The sequence below is a fragment of the Sturnira hondurensis genome, unplaced genomic scaffold (assembly GCF_014824575.4).
Source record: "Sturnira hondurensis isolate 20B ecotype Veracruz unplaced genomic scaffold, ASM1482457v3 Scaffold0013537, whole genome shotgun sequence".
Classification (NCBI taxonomy): Eukaryota; Metazoa; Chordata; class Mammalia; order Chiroptera; family Phyllostomidae; genus Sturnira; species Sturnira hondurensis.
In genome coordinates, this window is record NW_028086168.1 from 2233628 (window position 1) to 2258619 (window position 24992).

Below are 24992 nucleotides of genomic sequence, written 5' to 3' on the forward strand. Positions count from 1 at the left end.
GACATGATCTAATATCTAAAAGCACTTTTAGACATAAAATCATGGTTTGAAATTCTAATAATCTTTAATGAAGCCAGAAATAGTCAGTTAAACATGCAAATCACTGGCCTGAGATCAAATGTTCCTCAGTGCCGCTGTCTGCTCAGTTAGGGGCCATATGCAGTGGTCAGAGGCCGCTCTCGCCTTCACAGGAAGAGGGTGTCCAACCCAACTTGCTCTGACCCCTCTCTCTTCTAACTGGCAGTGATACCTGAGAAAAGCTACCCAACTTTTGTTTTTCTCGCCTGTTCCTTCTCATGTTTGGGAGGATGACTAGAAGCCAGAGTGCTTAGGTCCTAATAAAACCACCTCCTTCTAACTAGGTAACTTCAGGCAGGTTGCTTAACTCTCTATGCCTTCATCTGTAAAAATGAGTATGATAAGGGCCTCGAGAGCACTAAGAGTAAGTCCTGGTACATAGAAAGCATTATGTACCTGTTTGTTAAATAAAACAAACACCTTCCTCACTGCGTTCTTATGATTAAGATAATGTAAATAAATCACCTACCATTATGCCTGAAAAATAGTAAGTACTCAACAGTAGTTGCTATTACTGTTACAGAAGGTGCTATGGGTGATGGAACTAAACGTTAGCAATTGTCTTACTAGTACACTTTCTGTCTTACACGGGGGAGAAGTCTCTGTTTGCTAATTAATAATGAGAATTGACAACCTTTATGCATGTTTTCTTTTCATAGACTATACAATCCAATATAAAAGTGGTGGTAAGGGAAAATTTGTTTACATAGAGATCCTCTAAGAAGTTAAAGTGTGTGGGAAGGGGTTGGGGAAGAAGTAATGCTAAGAGCTATAAAGTTATAATTTTAAAGACTGTTTAAAGCTGATGAAAATGTTAATGAAGAAATAAAGCTTTAGAAATTGCTACCTCTGCATTGGGTGTAACTAATGCAGAAGGAACACAAAGACATTGGTGGACAGACCGGCAGCAACAATGTAGCTTGAGAGCTCATCAGAAATGCAGCATCTTGGGCCCTTCCAGAATCAGAATTAGCTAGACCCCAGTTGATTTTCATGTAAATTAAAATATGGGAAGCATAGTTGTAGAATACTTTTACCATCCCTGGAATTTATTTTGAATATACTACATTAATAATATTAAGATTTGTGTAATATTATGCCTCTTTAGAATGAAACACTTTAAAACTTGGCTGTATGTATGACTTCATTATATCCTGGGAACAAACTTTTCTAATCAAAAGCCATTTTGTAGTTTTATAAAGTTGCCAAGCAGGTTTTATAGTATATGTCACTGGCATTTCTCAGTTTCATTACATGAGGATTCCATGTTTTTTAAAACGTCACCTCTGAATCACTAAAGCTCAGAATTTCATCATTTTTCACAGTTTACCCTTGCTCCGTCTGAAGAAATGAAAGATGAAAACGGGTCCCTGATTAGGGTTCTTCCATTCTGATGAAGTCACAACTCAGCAACTTTTAAAATAGCATGTTTCAAAACTAAATATTTTATTTGGATGTATCTAAAAAAGCTAAAGTAATTCTATTGAAACCCTCTGTGAGAAAACATCCTGGACATGTAACATCTGCTTTTGGTCATTTCAGTTAAAGACTAATATTTGCACAGGGCAGGGAGGCACATGGTGATATTGTGTTGTTCTAAGTAGAGTGTTTCCAAGACGTGGTATTCCTGAGGAAGTTGGTAGAAGTACTTACCCTATTAACATGATTCAAAGATTCCCAGCATAGTAGAGAATATGTATTCCTGCAAATACACAAAACTCACCTTTTCACTTCCTCTTTGTTTTTCTTTCCTGTTTTTCCTTCCGAGAATAGAGGATGGAAAGAGTGTGGGTGGGGTAGGGTGCGCCCGTGGAAACACCCTAAAAGCTCGGCATCAGGGGTAATGTGTCCGGGGAGAGCCAAGGGAGACTAAAGTATCAGCCCAACTGTTTCTCAGGAGGGATGATTGCCACCAATGGATCTTTCAAACTATCCCCTGGCCCCCAGGGAAGATGACCTAGGGACCTGCCATTGAATTTGACGTGGTGGTTAGGGCATCTAGTCTCCACCTTTAGCAGAGTGAGGGGTCTGAAAATTACACCCCGTGTGCAGAGTACTGGAGCTCAAAAACTTGTGATTATACCTTAGGCTGCCAACCCTGTCTGCAGTATTAGAATCACCTGGGGAGTTTTAATTAAAAGTTACTGATGCCCAAGTTTCATCCCAAACATTCTGATTTAATTGTTCTTAGGTATGACTTGGGCATTGAGATGTTTTAAAGTGCCCCTGGTGACCAATGTACAGCCTTGGGGCCCTTAGAACTCACTCCCCTCTCTCTTCCTCAAGACACCCCCTCCTGTCCTGTTCCAGCTCCTCTGATCTTTCGATTCCTTCTCTCCCTCCCCAGAGTTGCCATCTCAGCAACTTTCCACCTCTGAGTCCTTTAGCCTGGTGAGTGCAAGGTTTGGTTGGACTTACAGAAGCTGCTGCTAGTAGCTTAAACAAATGGAAGTTTATTTATCCATTGTAACAAGAGTCCGGAGTAGGCAGTGCAAGCACAATCTGAGCAAGGGAGAGAACAGGTTAAAGGCAGAAAGCTTAGGCCAAATAAACAGTCCTTTTTTAAAGTATCAGAAAGTAAGTAGCTCTCCATGAAATAACTTCCATTTCAGCTCATTGGCCAATGTGTTAGATGACAGCTCTAGCTGGAAGGGCTTTATAAACAAAAACAACAACAACAAAAACCTCACCTGAAGACATTTTCTCATTGCTTTTAGAGATGGAGGGAGGAAATGGGGAGAAGGGTAGAGAGGAGAGGGAGAGAGATCAACTGGCTGATCAATCCTGTGTGCCCCATGCCTGACCAAAGATTGAACCCACAATCTGGGTATGTGCCCTGACTGGAAATTGAACCTGTCACCTTTTGGTTTACAGGACAACACTCTAACCAATGAAGCCACACCAGCCAGGGCTGGAAGGGCATTTTTGGAAGCAATTCAAAATTGTATTTATTTTCCTACCCCCCGCCCCCAAGCAAAGTTATGATTGTTAGCAAGGAAGAACAATAGATATTGGGTTGATAAACTAGCAATATCTAGCACATTTGATTAAGTGCCTTATTTTGTATATAAAATCTTGCCGTTAGACATTTGCATGCCTTTGGAAGTTCATCACCATACAAATCCTAACTAAATTTTCTTTTGATTATTGTTTCTCAACATATTTGTTTTTTCAGTAAGAACAGATACCTTATATACATCCATTTGATGGACTACTGAAATCATTACAAATAACAAATGTAAGGTGAAAGACCTGCACAAGCACTTCACCAAAAAAATTGCCCAAACGACTAACATATGGAAATGATGTACACTTTTGTCATTGGAAATATGCAAATTAAAACATAAAAATTACTATTGCATTTTCAGCAAAATGTTTAAAATTAAAAAGAACGATGATACCAAATAGTGGTGAGGATGTGGAGCTACTGAAACATTGGTGCATCACTGGTGCCAGGGGAAAACGGTATAATCTCTTTGGAATGTTGTTTGGTTGTATCTATGAAACCTGAACTTAAGAGCTAGCAATCCCACTCATGGGTGTACGCTTACCTCTGCTTACCAAAATACATGCAAAAACATGTTTATATTCATAATAGCAAAAACCTAGAAACTATTCAATTATGCACCAGAAGTAGAACTAACAAACAAATTATGGTATAGTCTGCAATTGAATACTATACAGCCATGAGAATGAACAAAATAAAATTATATGCAATAATTTGGGTGACTCAAAAACATTTGAGCAAAAGAACCCAGATACTGTCATGAGAGTTACTGTGTGAATCTATTTGCATCAATTTCAAAAATAGACAAAATTATCCGATAACTTCTAGGAAGTCAGAAAAGTAGTTCAAATTCTGAGATTAGTGACTTAAAATGGGCAAGAAGAAGACTCCTGGGTTCTTAATAGTGTCCTATTTCTTGATTCAGATGCTGGTTAACCAGATAAATTCACTTTGTGAAAATTCATCAAGGTATATGTTTGTGATTGGTTCACTTTTCTATATGTATGTTATCCTGCAGAAAAAAAAGAAGAAAAAGTTACAAGTATATAGTGATGTTATAATGAGGGCATACCATCTTTTGACTAAGGGCAATTCTATCCAACTGTGCTTGGATCCCGGGCTTTTTTTTCTTTAATATTCCAGAGTCCTAACATATTATTTATCTTGCTTTTCTCTTATATCTCTAACATCTCCTTCTCCACTAGTGCCACCCCATCAGCATTTAGTCATGGTCAAGACTCTCCAAGTAAAGCAATCACCACCATCGCCAGCAACACTACTACCTTCCTTTATCCAAATATTCCCTTTAGCTATTATTCTCTATTCTCTCCTTATACCATCAAAAATTTTTAATGAAGGATGTTTTAACTCCCTGACTTCCATATTTTTCCTTTATCCACTGCAATTTGGTTTACTTCCCCACCATTCACCTAAATCTGTGTTTGCCAAGTTTCTAAAACCGCTTCTACGTGGCTAATCCAATGAACACCTTTAACCCCTGCTACTTAATTTCTCAGCATTACTGGCTACTCTTGACCATTTCTACCAGATGGAAAAACTCTTCCTTGGGCACTTATGACCTACTGGCTTCTGATTTCCCACCTAACTTCTCTGGCCACGCATTCTGTTTTCATTGTGAACTTCATTTCTTCTGTCACTTTTGAAACGCTGCCTTGAGTTCAGATCTCTCTTCTGAACTCAGAGCTGTGCATCTGACTGCCAAGCAACATTTTCATTAAATGTCTCACAAGCATTAAAAAGTCAACTAAGCTTAACATCTCCCTCCTTACTACTCATCTTCCCGTACTCCTTGCCTCAGTAAATAGCACCAACTAGTACCCAAGCCTGAAACTCATATTCAATTCATAATTATTGAATAAAACACAGAAGATGCAAAATTGTGGGCATGGCTTCTGTTTCCGGTATCATTGGTGGACTAGATATTGTGGGAGAATTGTCCTGTTGCAAAGAGCTAGATATTGAATCAAAAATATTTTTTATGTTTTTCTTGGTTCTCAGAAAATAGAAAAATCTTTAAAGACTCCTTTTTGCCACCAAATGAAGAGAGAACTAAATCTTGAGCAGAAACCAGAGCAGGACTCTGTATACAAGCTAAAGAGACAGGGTTGGTCTGAGTGCAAATGCCAACAGTAGCTCTGTGTGAGGAGGTGAGTCACATACTCCTGCAGTTTGGGGACTCCTCTGAAATAATTAAAGTGGTCCCAGATTGCTAGCACACCTGGGCACATAGCAGAAGCAGAGGTAAATCATGTTTAAAACAAAGTGTTCTCAATTTAAGCCATGAGAATGCCCACATATTATGATCAAGGAAATATAAATTTACAATCTATGGTCACCAAGTATACAAGGATGTAACCTGCCTTTGGGTGAGAGAGAGAAGAAAATAATACAACTTTTTAAGATATTGGGATTGTCAGATAGTGTGTAGAATAACTAGGTAAGAAATGTTGGAAGGAATATAGAACCACAAAAATGGGCAAGCTGTAAGAGACTATCAAGAATAATTAAAAAGATCTGCATATCAATTAAATGGCAATTCTAAAAATAAATAATTTTTAGAAATGAAAAAGAAAAGCTCAATGTAGGGGTTTAAAAACTGATGCAACACAGTGGAAAAGTGAACTGGAACATTTAGCTGAAGAAATTACCCAGAATGCAGCACAGAGAGGTAAGAAGATGGCAAATATAAAAAGAAACTAAGAAATAAAGAGAACAGATGAGGAAAATAAATATTTATTTGGAACCCTAAACAAAGGCAGTAGAGAGAAATGAGGAATGAAATAATTGAAGAGATAATGATTGATAAATTTCCAGACATGATCACAGGTATAAATCTATTTTTCCAAGTAGAGTAAAAGAAACCCAGGTATAGATACAACATAGTGAAACTATAAACAGCAAAGACAAAAAGGTTCCAAAAGAAGCCAGAGAAGAACAGACCATCCATAAACTTACAATAGCAATGATGAAAATCAGAACAAATAATGTCAAAATATCAGTATAGTATTGTAGACCCAATCTATTTTTAAAGAATGAAAGTGACATAAAGCATTTTCAGATAAACAAAAATAGAGTTTACCACTAAGAGACCACCATTAAAATAACTTCTAAAGATTTACTTCAGGAAGAAGGAATCATAGAATGATGATCTGAGATATGAGATGGAACGATAAGTAAATAAAATAGCAAATGTATATGTATAAACAAACATCTGTGTAAAATAATAGCCTGGAGAGTGGTGACCAGATTTAAAGTGTCCTTAGGTCCTTGAATTGTATGAAGGGAAAGTTTAAGACATTAATTTAATATCTTAAACCCTGGCTGGTGTAGGTCACTGGATTGAGCCAGGCCTGTGAACCAAAGGGTCATGGGTTCAATTCCCAGTTAGGACACATGTCTGGGTTGTAGGCCAGGTCCTCAGTAGGAGACACATGAGAGGCAACCACACAATAATGCTTTTCTCCCTCTCTTTCTCCCTCCCTTCCCTTCTCTCTAAAAAATTAAATAAAATATTTTTTTAAAAATATTAAAGCTTTGTATATTATATATGCATGGTAAATTTCAAAGGTAACACTAAAAGAATAGAAATTGAACATATAAATTTCACATGGATGACAAATTAAAGGATAGACTGCCTGTTATTTGAAGAGTCAAAATCTAGCTATGTGAAGTTTACAACAGACATCTAAAATTAAAGAACAAGGAAAAGGACTTGGGGAGAGAGAGCAAGGAGGAGAAAGAGAGGGGATAGGAGAGGGAGGACGGAGGAAAGAGATAGGATGAGAAAAGATATATCAGATAAATATCAATAAAAAGAGAACTGGCACAGTTACTTTAATTTTTCACAAAACAGATTTAAGACAAAAAGCAGTGTTGGTGATAAAGAGGACCACTACTTAACATAAAGATTAAAATCATCAGAAAGAAAATAAAATAATTATAACTTGTATGTGCCTAATTAAATAATATCATATTATAAAAAGCAAAAAATGAAGAGTCTCAAGGTAAAATGAACAAATCCAGAATTGAAGGTACTTGTTGTTTTTTTACTGTAAAAATCATTATTAAAGTGAGTGAATACAAAACTGCTAATAAATACATTATCTACCGACAATTGAATGGAAAAAACAAAATAAAGGAACAGGCAGAATAAAGACAGAATCATAGATACAGAGAATATTTTGACAGTTGCCAGATGGGAGGAGGGTTGGGGGCATGGATGAAAAAAGGTGAAAGGATTAAAAAGTACAAATTGGTTGTTACAGAGTAGTCATAGAGATGTAAAGTACAGCATAGGGAGTATAGTTAATGACACTAAGAACTATGTATGGTGTCAGATGGGTAGAGATTTATTGGGATGATCACTTAGTTATGTAATGTCTAATCACTGGGGTGTACACCTGAAACTAATAAAATAATGTATGTCAACTATAATCAAAAAATAAAAAGGATTTTAAAATGAGGGAAAGTGTGAGTGAATACATTCACAAGATAACATTTGTATTGCTTGTGGGATTAAAGATAATTTTTCTCCATTTCTAAACTTTTTTCTTGATTGTTGTAAGAATTTGTATAATTAAAACTTTTTTTCAAAAATTAAGTATAGAGGTGAAAAATTTAGTTAATTGAGGGCAGAGGGTGGGCTAATTATGAATTTACTATATTTTGGGTAGTTACATGCTACAGTTTAGTTCCTACCCCAATGTTTATTAATTTGAATACATTTTAACAATTATAACTTAACTTCTTAATTCTTTGTATTTTGCTAAAATGTCAAGTGATTTACTCATCAAATGATTTACTCAAACTTAACTGGCTCAAGCATCCTCCACTGAGACATTAAAGAATCTGATTTACCACATAGTGTCTGTTTCAAAAATAAGAATAAAAGAATTTTGAAACAATGCACAACAATGCACTCCAAATTTAAATGTGCTATTACTGACTGTTAACGGCTACATCATTCTGGATATTTGCTTCTGCCCAGCCATTGCTATTAATACTGTAGAGATCAGGTACCCGTAAAAAAAGTGAGAAAGATACAAATTGGTAATTCTTTTTCTTATATTGATACCCCCTTGCACTTAATTTTTACTGCTATTCCTAAAACTGTATTCTACCTTTATTTAAGCCTTTTGAAACATAGTGTGGTAAGCAGTAATTGTATGAAATAGGAACATATCTTTGTATACAAATAGAAAGTAAAGCAAAATGTTAGGAGGCTGAAATCAGGCACAGGATTATTTTATAATAGTAATGAAAACAGAGACTCTCTTTGAGTATCATCTAAAAACCTAAACTGTGAAACCTAGTTAGTCTATTATACAGAATATATTTTTCATAGTTGCTTAAATTTTACTATGTTGGAAAAGTAAAACAGTAATTTTAGAATGCATTATTACATTTTGAAAAATATTTTAAAAGATAGATATTTTAAATTCTTATACATGTTTTGCCCAATAGATGTATTTTACAATCTTTCAAGATTTGAATATCCAGAATATTCAGATGGTCTAATGCTTTTTCTGTTTAAAGACAATACAAGAATGGAATGCAATTATTTCCAACTCTTTGATATAACAATAACAAGGTAATAGCCTAGAAATGATATCTAAAAACCTTCAGAGTAGATTAATAAAACTGAATTTCAAAATATACTTCTTTAAATTATCATTTTATTATTTTTCTTTCTTCTCATTATTGGTGTTTACTGTTTAAATTTACCAAAAGCACAAGTCATTAACTATACAGTTTGATAAAAATCTCACAAAGTGAACATATCCATGTTATCAGCACACTATAACAATAATCTTTAAGGTGATAAATTGCTAAACTTGAAGGATTAAAACCATTAACAATCACTACAAAAGGCATAGTAGTAAAGAAGTAGTACATATAACTAAATCAGGTAGGAGGCCCACTTGAGATGAAACAATTTGGGGCATGCATTTTATACCACATAGATTTTCCAAACCATCTGAACATTGACACAATGTGCCTTCCTGATAGGTTCCTGACGTGTGTGTGTGTCTGTGTGTGTGTTGGGAGGGGTCCTACTGTGTCCCTCCCTCAGGAGTAGCTATTCATTTCAAAGCAAACAGCTGATAAAAAAAATCGAAACTTCAGAACCAATTAGATTGCTTAGCAACATTTTTTCTTCTTTCTTAAGCTACGTTCGTGTAATTCTTCTGTCACAAACTGACCTTACACGATAACTTTAAAGTTGAAAATACGTTTTTCGATGTTTTAAATGCCTTTTGTTCTTTCTCTTGATAAGCAAATCATTTCTGCTCACTTAAAATTGGAATTGTAGGACATCTCATTCCTTGTCTGGTTAAAGAACCCAGAGGTTACTAATGATGCGAGATTCATAGGGACTATACCCACCGTTTACCTTGTAAAAAATTTTAAGCCATTTTCAAGTTTGGGTCCCGCAATTATTTTATTCTTCGAGAGCAAAAATATTACTGGGTTCATTCAGTTAACTTCTTCTTAGATTTTTTTATTCTTTGTATGTTCAGCGATTTCTTCGACCCACCAATAACTTTCCCAATTTACAAAATATAGTTTACACAGGTCACTTTTTGTTCGGAATTTAAAGCAGTTTAGCCACACATGATTAGCAACATTAAGGAGGGAAGGGTGGAGGGGTTCTTCTAGTGAAAGAATCCACAGGCTGCGGGGGTCCCTAATACCCAAATGAGGCAACAATGAACGATCCACAAAACTCAGAAACGTTCCTGTAAGTCACCGATGCCTGCTCTGATTTCAGGTTGAAGGAGCACGCCCGTTCGGCTGCCTTTGGGGCCGAGGGGTAGAGGGATCCAGGAAAGAAGGTCCCACTGAGGAGGCCTGAGATGAGAGTGGGCGACTGTCACCAGCCATCCCCACCAAGTACAGGAGTAAAGGCTCCGCATCCCGTCACTAGGGTAACTCTGCAATCCGACACCTAGGCTCAAAATACCGCATTTCAAACCACCGCACTCAAAAGAGACGCATCACTGCACGGCCGCGGGGACTCCCAGGCTTTCCAGACACCGCCATCCCAAGGGTGCCTAACGCGACGGGGGAGACGCCCTCTCCCCCGGACCCGGGTGCGAGGCTGGGCAACCCGTCGCGCCGGGACTTCGCTCTCGGCACGTGGCGGCAGTGATTGTCCCGGAGCGGTATCCCTCCGCGCCCCCGCCTCAGTCTCCCTCTCCCTTCCTGGGACCCTCTGAGTCGGGGCGCCGCGGAAGGATCGCACGCACGCGCGCACGTCCCTCCGTGGCCGCCGAGAACTGGGGGCACCGCGGTGGAAAGCAATCGCCGACACTGCCGTTGCCAGCACTGCTGCTCCTCAGCCTCCCGGAGCTGGTTAGTCAGCCCCGCGGCTGCGGGCGAGCAGCCGGGTCCGCACGCTCCGCGGCTGGTCCCTCTCCGCCGTCCCCGCGTCCTCCCACCGCAGCTCCTCGGGGAGGGGGGCGGTCGGTGCCTGCGCAGAGCCGCCTCCTCCCCGCCCCCGCCCCGCCTCCCCCTCTCCGCCGCCGCCCGCTACTGCCGCCGCCGCCGCTGCGCCTGCTGCTCCTCGCCGTCCCCGCTGCAGTGCGAAGGGCTCGAAGATGGCCGGTTGGCAGAGCTACGTGGATAACCTGATGTGCGATGGCTGCTGCCAGGAGGCCGCCATTGTCGGCTACTGCGACGCCAAATACGTCTGGGCAGCCTCGGCTGGGGGCGTTTTCCAGAGCATTACGGTGAGGAACGGGGGCGGCGCGGGTTCCCGTCCCCGGACAGGAGCGGTGCCGGCCGGCTGTGGGGGCACCGCAGCGAGGGCCCGGGGCATAGAGAGCCGCGCCGGCAGGTGTGCCAGGCGGCCGGCGCGGAGGATGCGGCTGCCAGGCTGGCCGGGAGGCCGAGGCCCGGGGACGCCCCCTTGCTCGGGGCTGCGCTGACAGGCGGGGGCGGCGGCCGGGGCTCCCCGCCTTCACAGAGCCGGTCCGAATGAAGCTGGGGGAGGGGGCACGCACCAGCTGGGGCGGGTGGGGGCACCTTTTCCCCCTTCGTGTGTCTGCCTCAGGTACCCTGAAAGCCCTGAGGTTAGCTTTGCCTGACCCGGGATGGAAGCGAGGGCCTGAGGTTCCGGGCCGGGCGGGGGTCCTTTGGCGGCGGTCGTGGCCGCCGCTCGCCCCGCTTACAGACGGCGCGCCTCCCGCGCCGCGGGCAGTGGGAGGCGGCGGCTGCCCGGCCCCGGGGATCCTCGCAGCGACTTTGCGTAGGTTTGCCGGTGCTCAGGCCTGTGGGGCTTCCGAGGAATGTGCGCCGACAACGTAGGTGGATTCGTGAATCTCGACTTCAGCTCTGGCTCCATAGGATTTTTTTTTTTAATTCTCCAAGATGGCGAACTGCCATTGATTTCTCTCCTCCTACTATGGAGACTCATCGATATACCGTTATCCCCAATTACGCAACATACTTCCAAAAAAATAAAAGGGATGCTTTTATGGGGTTTTCTGTGATCTGTGAATACCAAAGGGACACTTCACTTCTCCAAGTCCCTCCTTCTTTCGTGATGGTAGTAAGGAACTAATGCAGATTTATGCTTCACAGTGCCTGATTTTGTGACTTGCTGGTTTTAACTTGGTTGCCACATGGGTGGGGAATAATTGTCACTAAACCTTCAGTGCTACTTTATTGTTTTGTCTCTTTCTGCACGAGGCTTTTTCTAAAATTGTGACGATTGTGTCAAATACAAGACCAGTCCCTTAATTTCTCAGCCTCACGCTGTCTTTTCTATCAAATGCCAAAATTCATGCCCCCTGTTAGGGTGCTGCTAAGGACTACTAAACATGGTTTGAGATCTGACTGTGTAGAACTCAGTTCCTGATGTAAGGTCTCCCATAACCACAGGGGAATACAGTTCTTACAGAGAATTGGCATCTGGTGATCAACTTTTTTTCTTCAGTCCCCGTGTTTTTTTGTGTGTGAGTTCTCACTGTCTGGCTGGGAAGATTGCAGGAGTGTGCTTGGGAATGGCTGGGGCCTGCCATGACTCTGCAGTTCTGATGGGGGCGACGCCTTCCTTCATATTCATGGAATGTTGGAATGCACGTGTTCTTTCCGGTTCTGGTAGCTACCTCAGTTTCTTTCCAAAGCCCCCTTCCATTTCCTCTGTTCTTTTACCATGGCCTGCTGCGGTACTACCGAAAGACACCTCTTTGCATTTGCGGAAATGAAAGCTGATTACTGACGTGGGAGGGGAAGGGAAGTTGGAGAGAAAAAGGAGCAGTGACTGGAAAAATAGGAGGGAAATATGAATTTGGGATAGCACTGAGGTCTAGGAATTTTGAAGTTCATGCACTGGGGAGATGTCGAGCCATTTGAAGCAGAGTAGTCGTGAACAGAGACCTACTAAGCATGAAGACTTTCAAACAACTTTAAATTCAGTGCAACATGACTGACTGTAATGTAACTGAATATGATAGACAAGTTGTTGCTGTTTTTTTATAGGTGAGTCTTTACCATTACATAAGCACTTCACGTCCCACCTGACTTGGTACAGTTTATAAATAACTGCTTTTGTAGTTTCTCTAATGTCAACTACCAACTGTTTTGAGATTCCTAACTAATTTGGTCTTTAGTTAGCAGACTAGTGTGAACTTCGAAATCTAATTAACTGATATAAAACATGTAATCATGTAGGAATAAGTGATTCTTTAGAAAATACTAAAACTTGATTTTATATTATTGAAATGTTGATGTCTTGCACTGGTAGTAAAAACTTGGCACACAGTCTTTCCTGTTATATTGATTGAGGCCTGAAGGAATTAACTATAACTTTTTTTTCCCTTTTTCTTTTTTTGGGGGGCAGCCAGTAGAAATAGATATGATTGTAGGAAAAGACCGGGAAGGTTTCTTTACCAACGGTTTGACTCTTGGAGCAAAGAAGTGCTCAGTGATCAGAGATAGTCTATACGTTGATGGTGACTGCACAATGGACATCCGGACAAAGAGTCAAGGTGGGGAGCCAACATACAACGTTGCAGTGGGCAGAGCTGGTAGAGGTAAGCTGGGCAGTCTTTTAGTTAAAATTTGCATGCCACATTACAACTTGTTAATCGGTTTCTTTAACATTGTGAATAAAAGTGTTTGTCCATAATGGCTATTAAGGTGGTTTTTGTGAACTGCCTAGCACTGAAGGGAGGCACTGCTTTAAATTTACTTACTGTACAGCAGCTGCATATACAGCCTAGCCTCTGAGATCCTGGCTTTATTCTAAAATAGAATATTCATATCTACTCTCCAGTTTTGGCTTTAGTAATTGAAAATCTAAATTTGTCCCTTAAACTGCTTGACATGTCCAATGGTAATCTTATGGTGTATCCAGATTGTTAATTGTTTGGTTACTTTAATCCCTTTATGACATAAAGTTTATGTCTTTGACCTTTGGATGTCTTCCTTTTCTTTCTTGCTTACATTTTAATCTTTCATTGCTCAACATAAAAATGGAAAAATTAACATTGACTCATTTTTTTCAGTTAGGAACATTGCTGGGGAAGAGAGAAATGATTAGAATAAGGGTTTTGGAGTAAGTTGTCCCTTTATTAAAATATTTTCAAAGACTAAGTATTTGTGATTTAGACTTGAAAAATAGGAAATTGTATTTCATTTATGCAGTTGATCAAGAAATTGTGGTGTTTCCTGACTGTTGTCAACATTGCAGAAAATCTTACTGCATTGAATATGCCTCACTACTTTTTCAAAACTTTCAAAATTGAGGTTTGATATGACATTTACTTAATTTATAAGTATATTTAAATGCGATACGTTGTGCAAATATTTTGTGAATAAAGAAAGTTTGTGTAGTCTCGTACAGCAGATTTGGCACATACAAGTAAGACCAAATCTACTGTGTGAAGGAACTTGAAGCTTCTCTGAGCCGTAATTTACTGTAATGGTCCTAACTCCTTGTAATTGTCCTAATGGTAACTCTTACTCTAATGTGAATTGATGAGTATGAGAATTGCTTTATAAGAAAATTAGGTGGTAGAAATAATAGACATATCTCTTTAAATATCTGCAGAGCTCAGATAAATGTTAAAAAGCATCAACCGTGTGACAGGAAACCAGAATGAGATTTCCATACCATATAGCACTGCTGACATCTAGTGGCAATGAATATAAAATCTGACATACATATATTTTGGGGATAGATCTTTGAACTGCATCATAGAATAACCTGTTGTTGGATATAGTAAATCTATTTCAGGCTTTTACACTCAGTTAAAAACAAAGTTAGAACAATAAGGACATCAGTAATCATAACACCTAAGTACTTTTAATTTGGCCTTTCGTGAATAGCACTGAAAATGCTGTTTGAAAATTTGGTCTTGGTTTTCCTCTGGAAGTAATAGACCCATTTAGCCTTACTGGTAAGACTTAATAGTTTATACTTAATCAAGACTGTTAAATTGGGAGAATTTTTAAAAGTGATCACTTAAGGTTTTTAAGTTTATATTTTTGGGACCAGTCTAACATGTTAGTATGTCATACTAACCAGAAGTTTTTGCCCTAGAATGGAAGATAAATGATCACACTTCTCCCCCTTCACCTCACCACCCAGCTAGTGTAAAGATATTTTTGTAGAGCACTGCAGCTGCATTGATTGGACTTTCCAGATGCAGTGAATAGTTTCAGTTTTTCACATATAATTAGATTCAGAATTCTCCTTTTTAGAGACCTAGTTGACTTCAGTGCTTGACAGTTCATGGAAAACTAACTTAATGTTAACTTATTAATCGGGGTTCTGTCTGCTAAAACTTATGTGACTTTTCTTGATTAACACTTCTTTTGAAACACTTTTCTTCTTTCTCTTTCAGTCTTGGTCTTTGTAATGGGAAAAGAAGGGGTCCATGGAGGCGGATTGAATAAGAAGGCATACTCAATGGCAAAATACTTGAGAGACTCTGGGTTCTAGCTGCTAGGCAGACTGTTAAGTATTAGGGGAAAATTGCTCTTAAACTTTCCTAGCTTGAGTCTTAATTCTGGAAATTTTATTAGCAATGCAGGGTGATGGGGTATGAACCTGTGTCTCCTTTGTATCCCTCTGTTGGTGGGGAAAGGAATCTTTCTTTTTGCCCTCCCCCCATTAAATAATTCTGTTCACTTTGTTTTGTTTCCTTGTGTACTCCAGCATTGGTTATAGTCATGGGAAAGGAAGGTGTCCACGGAGGCACACTTAACAAGAAAGCATATGAACTCGCTTTATACCTGAGGCGGTCTGATGTGTAAGCAGCCTCTCCCCATCTACCTAGCAACTGTCTTCATCACCACCCCAATTATAGTCACAGTGCTACCAGATTATATGGTAGCTAATTTTTCTTTACCTATTTTCTAATGTCATGATTCCTATTTGCCCAATGGATCATTTGTATGTTAACCACTGTATGTAATCAAACCTTATCTGGCAACATAATTGCAGCACAATAATGATTTGCATGATACCTTGAAATTTGGGGGGAGGGGGCATGCCAAGTTGGGCATCACTTTGTTTAGCAATTAATGGGATATTGATTACTAAAATAAGTTAATATAAGCAAGGTGCCGGTGTACAATCTCTAATTTGATCAATGTCTTTTTAGCACTTTGAGCATTTACTTAGGTCATTTAGTCTTCCTTTTGTAGCGCATGGTTGGGAGGAAAAAGTGCATGCATCTTTCCCCATTCCTCTTTTTCACCCCCTCCCTTTGCACATAAGGTATTTCTTTTGCTTCCATCTTATTTTATGCAGTGCCTGGTTTATTTAACCAAATAATAATCCCTTTTGTTGAACTATTGAGAGCTGCAGTAGTTTGCTTTTAGTATTGTTGTTGCACGTGAGTAGACAAACCTTTTTTCATAGTGTCTACAGGACATATGAAGAGTGCAACTGCAAAATGAGTAAAAGGTACTTCCTCCCATGACCTCACAGTAACTATACTGATTGAATCCCCAGGGACATTCCATCATCACAATAGATTAGGTTTTTGTTCCCATCCTTTCCTTTGCACACCAACTCTAACTGTAGTAAAATTGTAAAAGGCTGCCATTATGGACATTAGGTATCCCAACATAACCATCTGGAGTGTGTCCAGTTTGTTCTTCATAGGACCAATTTTTATTTGCAGCTTGAGTTTTTATATGAAGTTGCATTATTGTGGACTTGGGCTGTCTTGTGATGAATTTTTTTCATATGTATTCTGTGCCATACTGTTGTTAAAATGAACTGTTGCTAATTGTGAGATGGATTTTAACTGACCTATTAAAGGTTTCTTTTGAATGGCACTACTTTAGGGACATTCTAGTATTTGCTTCTATTGTTTGGGCCTTGTGGATAATGTACAGATTTAAAAACAAATCTTGTTGCTGATTTGTCCTTTTCTTTCCCTGCACTTTGTTACATCTGGGATACAGTCTAACTCATCTGATTTAATATGCATTTAAAAAAATGCCATAACTATTAAACACCTTGTTTACAGACAGATGAAATAAATTTATTCCAACCAAATACTCTAGACTCCTGTTGTTTATATAAATTGTTGGCTTACTATTACAGTTGATTTTTGACACAATGGGAATATACAGAATAAGCCAAACTCTGCTTCAGGCATAAAATCTTTAGAAATTCAGCTGCTGGCCTACTCCAGTTTCTGCAGTATTTATTATAAATAAAATGAGAATTTTGTTTATAAAATAAGTAAAAGGGCATTTCTTTTTAATGGGTTTTGTTCTACTAAAATGGCGTCTAGTCATCTCAGGCTTATTTACAGGCTTAAGAGAGGAAGATTAATGTATCCACTAGGTCTTAAATAGTCATACCTTGGTGCTCATTGGTTTCAGAACTTGTCAAACCCTGTACACATTTCATTTTGATTAGAAAAAAGTGTTTTGGGACTCATTGCACTTGCTAGAATTTGCATGAGTCATGATGCTACCCTGCAAGAGAAAATGCTTCATCCTTTGGTACTCATGGGTTTCAGCACTTGTCACAAGTTCCAGAATGAATTAACAGCAAGTACTAAGGTACCACTGCAGTGCTTTTCTTTTGTTGCTAAACACAAGACGTGAAATGTAGTGAGCAGTAGGGGGCCCAGGACCAACAAGGGCTTTTGCATTGTGGATTCTTCTGGGTTGACAGTCCGTCATGACTTTAGGCTATGTTGGCAGGATGAAATCAGCCACTTGGGACTCTCACAGAAGAGAAGACATTTCTTGGGCAGCATATAAAAGAATGTGGATGTTCTTGCAGTTTCTGGCTTTGGAGTGACATGTTAACTATAGCTATGTAAATCAAGTTAATCACAGAGGTCAGAAGGTTCCTGAGATATATTGAAGTTTAGTAAATATGTTACTTTAAGACTATTCAGATAAATCATTACTATGAACTATCAAGCAGAAGTTCAGAGCAGGGGTGCTCAAAAGTTGGTGGGTCTAAGTGAAACGGGATCTGGTTGTAATGCAGATTCTGGGCTCTGGAGTTCCACCCTGGAGGTGGAGATTCCATATGCCTAGAAGATCCTTTAGAAACAATTGGCAGGTCAGTCTGAATCACTTTTAAGCAGCATGGCTACCCTTTGAGAAACAATGAATTATGGAATGAGAATCTCTTTGCCTTAAATTACTGTGCGTAACTAAAAGTTTTTGCTCAGGCAGTGACGATACATACTTCTATATTTGTATGTACAGGGATTTGGAAATTTGGAAGATAGGGATTTGGGGCTACTTTGGTAGCTGGGTGGGCCTACCTTAGAAATTGTAAAACAAGAATAAACCTCAACTTTCTAACCCATTAAGATCCCTGTTAGGAACAAATGTTGGTGAAATGAAAATTTGGTGATTGGGTTGTGATGATTTGATATGTTATGGTAATATGCATTCACACTTGTAAAGAATTGTTAGGGTAACTAGAAAGCAACCAGAATTGTGAAACCTGTAATGAATGAACCTGTAAGTAAGGAGGTGAGGGAGAGTGTGTTGAGGATGTGCACAGATGAGTAGAAGTTGGTAGCGGGCATTTGTTACCATTAAAATAGTAAATAATGGAACTAGTCATGGGTCCCCTACCCACAATTTCATTAGAAAAACACTTGGGATAACACTTGTACATTTTTGCTTTGTGCTTAGTTCTAGAAATTTAACCTCAGGAAATGGAGCTATGCAAATTCATACACCAGAATGTCCATCATACAGCATTACTTGTAATAAATTTGGAAAATGACAAAATTTAATTTTCAAGGTTATGGGTTGCATAATGGTTGTCCAGAGGATAAAATAGTCATCGAAGAGTGACACCAGAAAATGCTCACCAATGAATATTAAATAAGAGTATATAAGCAGATGTTAGTACAGTGTAACCATATTTTGCTGTGTATAATGCACCCTTTTTTGCCCAAACCTTTAAGGGGAAAATAAGGATTCTCATTATACATGGGTGTAATGATTACATGCCATGGGTGTGGTAATAGGCAGAAGAACCCTGTGTATAATGTGCACAAAACAGTATGTATTGTACATGGGAGCGCATTTTCACATGGTGACATACAATGAATACAATGTACAATATATACATGTATTTTACATATGTATTTCTGAAGGTAAAATATCAAGATAAATTTATTTCCAGGGTAAGTTTTCAGGTGACTGTCCTTTAATAACAGAAAAAACTTTAATTATGAAGGTATTGAATAGAAATTGGACTTCAGTTTTATTTAATCTCCCAGTTATACCATGAAGAAACTATAAAAGATTTCAAGTGAATATCAGGACTAGCCCAATCATAGACAGTGCTATTTAAGACACTTCATAAATTTTGCAACTAAAAGCAACAGCATGGAGTTGTTTTTTTTTAAGTAATTTTTACTTCAGAAAAACTTCGGACTTGAACCAGGTTCTTTGTTCTGAACTGTGGATTAAGAACTGAAGGAAACAGTATCTCATATATGTCACAGTGACTTTCCCCTGTTTAAAGTGTTTTAGGTAATGATGTTTTTATTTAAAAACTGAAAGCTATTACATTATCATGTATTTTTGTGCCAGGCACTAAGTTCAATGTTTTGTCCTCACACCTTACCTTAGGTTAAATGAAATACAAACAACCGAATTCCAAAGCTCTGCTAACTATAGAGTAAATGACTGTTCTGTTTCTCATGCTTTTGTTTTACTTTTAAAAGATGGAAATGAGGTGGTATCAGATAGTAGACAATTGAACTTTTATTTTTTTTAAGATTTTATTTATTTTCTGAGAGGGAAGGGATGAGAAAGAGGGAGAGAAACATTGATGTGCAAGAGCTACATGGATCCACTGCCTCTCGTGCCCCCAACTGGGGACCTGGCCTGCAACCCAGGCATGTGCCATGACCGCAAATTAAACCAGTGACCCTTTTGGTTTGCAGGCCAGCACTAAATCCACTGAGCCACACCAACCAGGGCTGAACTTTTATTTTCATAAGCAGCAATAACTATTTTTCGGTTATTTATAAGAATTTATCTAAAAAGCAGTTCAGAAAATGAAATTCCCTCTAATAGTGTTAAATTTCTTTTAAAATTAATTTTTTCTTATAACAAAGGCTTATCTCCCTAGTGTACCCACTACTTTCTAATATGCTTTCATTCACTAACAATTTACCATGTCAGTGCAGATATATACTTTATCCTTTTAAGGCTGTGTAGCAATCTACTGTAAAGATGTACTATAACTATAGTAGGGTACCAAAGTGGACACTATTGTTGGAATTATTTTGGCTGCAGTTTTAACTTTTGGGAGAATTACCTAGTTGCTTGTGAATAGTTAGTTACCTTGCATAAAATTCTAAGGTGATGTGTATCTGAGCCAAACTACCTTAATTGTTACATCTTTATAGCACTGCATAGAAAAATAAGGCCAATGTGGGGTAATATAGTACAACAAATAAAGTTCTTAAAGTAGAAAAATGTGTTTATTAACATTCAAACTCCCTTCATACAAGGCCATATAAAAATTCTTAGCATTTTGATTATACCTTAAGTCTATATTTTGTATGTAGTTACAATGATGTATAATATAATTTAGCTTTTTTCATAATACATTGTTTAAATAGATCATTAGTTCTGTTAAACATAAGCAATTATTTTCAAATCTAATATTTGAACAATTTCCTCTGTACATAATGTAGCAGGGCTAATTAGCATAAGATGCTCTTTATTAAGAGGTATATGATCTGTGTGCTAAAAGTTGAAGTTTGGTATTTTTGTGTAGCATTTCCTTTTTGCTTTGATCACAACACAAAACCCTTATGGACACTGAAATTCAGTAACTTAAGTACAGCAACATATTTATCTCATGAATCAATTTCATACATAATACTATAGTATTAGAAACCTTAAAACTTGAAATCTGCAGCAATACAGACTGTTCCTTTCAGAGTAAGAAGACTACTTGGAATAGAAAGGAGAAAGATGGCTTTGAGTTTATGATGCCAACAGGAGGAAAAATGCTAAATTACTTTGTTGCCTGTCACTAATGATGGCAATTTAGGATAATAATCAGATCAAACATTCCACCTCAACAACTCTAGGTGACTTTATGGAAGTTGGCTTAGCTCATGCTAGGTGGCCACAGCACTGACCTTCTGTGTAAAACACAAAATTTGCATACTGTGATCTAGGTCTTAATTGCAAGCTATACTGAAAAAAATTAATGTTTTGGCTATATTTCATTCCAAAATAAGGGCTGACTTGATGCTTGAGTTACAGCAAGTCTGTTAATACTTATTAGTAAAATGCAGTACAGTCCAGATAAACACTAGATTTTTTTAAAAAAATGGTTTCAGTAAGATTAAAGTGTAGAATACTAAAAAATAAGTTATTTCTACAGAAATCTGTAAAGGGAGCAAAAAAATCAAATTATATACCTAAATAAACATTTTGGAGGGAAGTAACCCAACACCCCCTGATTGGGTCAAACAGTATTTGCTATGTTATAATCCCGTTCACCATTAGACTGCAGTTGAACCACAACACTATGTTCGTTAATCTCATTTTCTGCATCACTACTGTCAGTATCTTCATTGTCATCTTCCTCATAGTCTGAAGATTCTGTCAGGTTTTGATGTGAGTGAGATTCTGACAAAGCGCCAAATGACTGGGTGCTGACAGAAGCCAGAGGTCGAAGTAGAGGGGTATGTTCTGACACTTCATTTTCTTGACTACTGTCTGTGTCAGAGTCTGAATCACCTTGAGAAGAAACAACTTTTTGCTTGCAGACTGGGCAGGTTTTTTTGGTTTTAGTTAGCCAAGGATCTACACACTTGCAATGATAAGCTGTTGAAGAAAAACACACATCTTTAGGTAGTATTCTGGTTGCAGACATTTAAATTTTTTACCACAATTATGAATGTTATGAAGTACATAAATTTTTATAAATACAACTCCATCCTATAACAATTGAGATCACTAATTAGTACAGGACCTGGCTTATGGTATGCTAGTAACTATTTTCTGTCTCCCCATCTAATATTGAACCTAAATATAATTTTACTATTATCAATTCAAAGCAGTATGTGATTATTCATACCATGGGAACAGGGAAGGATTCTGAGCTTATCTCCATCTTCATATTCATCCAAACAAATGGCACATACATCATATTCATCTCCTAAGAGGAAATAGTAAATAAAATTTATTAAAAAATGGGGAGAGGTGTTCTTTTCAAACTATTCAAGTTGGATCTTCCTTGATCAGTTATTTTAAATGCCTTTTGTTTTACCTATATTTAAGCAACACCTTTTGTTTTCTGTCAGATTGAGGATGTACTTCAACTTAGGGAAACTGAAGTTTTAATTTAAATAATTAAACTTTTACCTTTTAGAATAAAAGATGTCAGATTTGTTTACCTTGATTACCTTTGCAAAAGATTTTGGTAAAAATAATTCCATTAGTTCTGTGTAACTATTCCGAAATATTTTATGCCACAGACACAAAATTTCACTATTTAGATTTCTTAAAGTCTCTTAAGTAAAAATTGAAACATGTTGTAATATACTCATTTTTTAAAAAATATACTGGTGAGTAAAAACACTTGGAATGAGACGTATTGAGCTTTGAATCTCTGTTCCATCATTTGCCAGTTTTGTGGTGCCTGGAAAGTTACTTAGCCTGTGACATTCAGTTCTTTTGTCTGGGAAAAGATTCCATCTACTTTCCAGGGTTGAGAAGATGAAATGAGATAACACAAGCAAAGGGATAGGCATATAGGTGTTCACTGAATGGTGTTTATATTAATGTTAGTGTCCTTTGTAATTTCTTATTGTTGAACTTAGCACCTTTAAATCATGAACATATATTAATTCATAGCTCTTTCTGGAATTCAAGAGTAATGTTTTTTAAAGAACTGGCATCATGTTACATGACACATAGTCTTGAGTCAGTAGTGGTTTTTTATGTAGTGGCAATGACCATTGCGACTGCTTTCAACTTATTACAAAAAGCTCAGGGAACAATTAAATTCAGTGGCCACCTCACACACATGGCAACAACCTTGGGAAGCATATTAGAAATAAAGTCCATCTCTGTATAGTATCACGGGGACACCAGAAGGAGAAGATAATAAGCAAGGGATTGAGAACCTATCTGAAGAAATAATGACCGAAAACTTCCCCAATCTGGAGAAAGAAAAAGACACACATGTCCAGGAGGCGCAGACAGTTCCAAGCAACATAGACCCAAAGAGGCCCAACCAAGACACATGATAATTAAAATGGCAAAGCCTAAGACAATGAGAGAATCTTTAAAGCCACAAGAGAAAAGCAGTTACCTATAAGGGAGGTCCCATAAGACTCATCTGATTTCTCAACAGAAACATTTTAAGCCAGGAGGGATTGGCATGAATTATTCAAGGTGATGAAAAGCAAGGACCTACAGCCACGGCTACTTTACCTAGCAAGGCTATCATTTAAAACTGAAGGAGAGCCCTAGTTGGTGTGACTCAGTGGATTGAGCATTGGCCTGTAGGTCACAGGATCATCAGTTCAATTCCTTGTCAGGGCACATGCCTGGGTTGCAGCCCTAATGCATGAGGCAAGATGTTTCTCTTGCACATTGATCTTTTTCCCTCCCTCTTTCTTCTTCCCTTCCCCTGTCTCTAAAACTAAATAAATAAAATCTTAAAAAATAAATAAAATTGAAGGAGAAATAAAGAGCTTCCCAGACCAAAAAAGGAAGCTGAAGGAGTTTGTTACCACCAAACCGGTATTGCTATAAATTTTAGAGGGCTTGCTTTAAGACTTAGAAAGAGGAAGAATTTAAAAAAATAAAATGGCAATAAATACTATCAATAAGCACTTTATGTGTAAATGGCTTAAATGCTCTAATCAAAAGACACAGGGTAGCTGAATGGCTAAGAAAACAAGACCCATATATATGTTATATCCAAGAGACCCAACTCAGAACGAAATACAGACTTAAAAGTAAAGGGATGGAAAAAGATACTTTGTGCAAATGGAAAAGGAAAAAAAGCTGGGGTAGCAATACTTATATCCAACAAAATAGACTTTAAAGCCAAAGCCATAGTAAGAGACAAAGAGGACACTACATAATAATAAAGGGAACAACCAAATAAGAAAATATAACCCTAGTACATATTTATGTACTGAACATATAAGCACATAAATATGTAAAGTAAACACTGATGGTCATAAAAGACTGACAAATACAGTCATAGTAGGGGATTTTAGTGGGTGGATTTTACAGACAAAATCAGCAAGAAAATGGCAGCCTTTAACACATGAAGTCAAATGGATTTAAATTGATACCTTCAGAGTATTTCACCCCAAAGTAGTAGAATATATAATCTTTTCAGGTACACAAACATTTTCTAGGATAGGCCACATCCTAGAGACACCAAACAAGTCTCAGAAAATTTAAGAAGACAAATCATATCAAGCATCTTCTCTGACCATAATGCTAGGAAACTAGAAATCAATCAGGAAGAAAACTGAAAAATACACAAATACATGGAAGCTAAATGACATGTTATCAAACAATGAATGGGTTGACAATGAAATTAATGAAATAAAAATGAGAACACAACAGCCCCAAATCTCTGAAACACAGGGAAAGCAATTCTAAGAGGGAAATTCATAGCATTTTGGCCTATCTCAAGAAATAAGAAAAAAACTCAAACAATCTAAGTTAACACTTAAAAAAAACTTTAAAAAGAACAGTGAAGCCCAAAGTGAGTACAAAGAAGGAAATAATAAAGGTCAGAGCAGAATAAACACAGTGTTAATAAAAAAAAAAACCATAAATGGTCAATGAATCCAAGCTGGTTCTTTGAAAAGATAAACAAGGCTGACAAACCTTTAACTAGACTCATCAAGAAAAAAAGAGAAATAAAATAAATCAGAAATGAAAGGAGAAATAACAAGTGATACCAAGGAAACAAACGATTATAAGAAAATACTATGAACAACTATATGTCAACAGACTGAACAACATGGATAAAATGGATAAATTCCTAAAAACATACAATCTTCCCAAAATAAATCAGGAAGAATCAGAGAATCTGAATAGACAGATTACACCTAGTCAAACTGCCAACAAAAGCTCTGAACCAGAAACTTCACAGGCGAACTTTATCAACCATTCCAAGAACTAACACCTCTCCTCAAGTAATATTCCAAAAAATTCAAGAGGAAAGACTCTCAGCTTCATTTTATGAGGTTAGCATTATCCAAATTCCAAAACCAGATAAAGACACTACAAATATATATGCATATATATATGTATATATATGGCCTTATAGTAATATATATATATATATATATATATATATATATATATNTAAAAATATATGGTATTAAATATATATATATATTATATATATATATATTACTGT

General features: G+C 37.8%; 2 protein-coding genes across 8 annotated transcripts in view; one reads left to right on the plus strand and one right to left on the minus strand.

The window, feature by feature from the left end:
- Positions 1 to 10561: 10561 nt before the first annotated feature.
- Positions 10562 to 16630, plus strand: PFN2 (profilin 2). Of its 5 annotated transcripts, none has more exons than XM_037061833.1 (4): positions 10562 to 10839; positions 12954 to 13146; positions 13625 to 13670; positions 14962 to 16630. In XM_037061833.1, exons 1-4 carry the CDS (start codon positions 10708 to 10710, stop codon positions 15011 to 15013), a joined length of 423 nt encoding a protein of 140 aa, XP_036917728.1. In that variant the 5' UTR covers positions 10562 to 10707; the 3' UTR covers positions 15014 to 16630. The 5 variants fall into 5 exon arrangements, with proteins under 5 accessions (XP_036917728.1, XP_036917729.1, XP_036917730.1 ...); XM_037061834.1 differs by having other exon boundaries at positions 15276 to 16630; XM_037061835.1 differs by lacking the exon at positions 14962 to 16630 and adding an exon at positions 13760 to 13778.
- Positions 16631 to 20326: 3696 nt separating this feature from the next.
- The window catches only part of RNF13 (ring finger protein 13), a 123817-nt gene continuing 119151 nt past the window's right edge, over positions 20327 to 24992 (minus strand). For all 3 annotated transcript variants that reach the window (XM_037061829.1, XM_037061828.1, XM_037061830.1), the window contains 2 exons: positions 21672 to 21752; positions 20327 to 21418 (listed from right to left, as the gene is read on the minus strand). In XM_037061829.1, coding sequence (XP_036917724.1) covers positions 21057 to 21418; positions 21672 to 21752 — 443 coding nt within the window. In that variant the 3' untranslated portion in view covers positions 20327 to 21056. The remainder of the gene's footprint in view (positions 21419 to 21671; positions 21753 to 24992) is intronic.

Coding starts and splice junctions, on each gene's coding strand:
- PFN2 (XM_037061833.1), top strand. CDS start 10,708: ATGGCCGGTTGGCAGAGCTACGTGGATAACCTGATGTGCGATGGCTGC. Junction 13,147..13,624: donor AGTGGGCAGAGCTGGTAGAG/GTAAGCTGGGCA, acceptor TTTTTCAGTTAG/GAACATTGCTGGGGAAGAGA. Junction 13,671..14,961: donor ATTAGAATAAGGGTTTTGGA/GTAAGTTGTCCC, acceptor TTTCTCTTTCAG/TCTTGGTCTTTGTAATGGGA.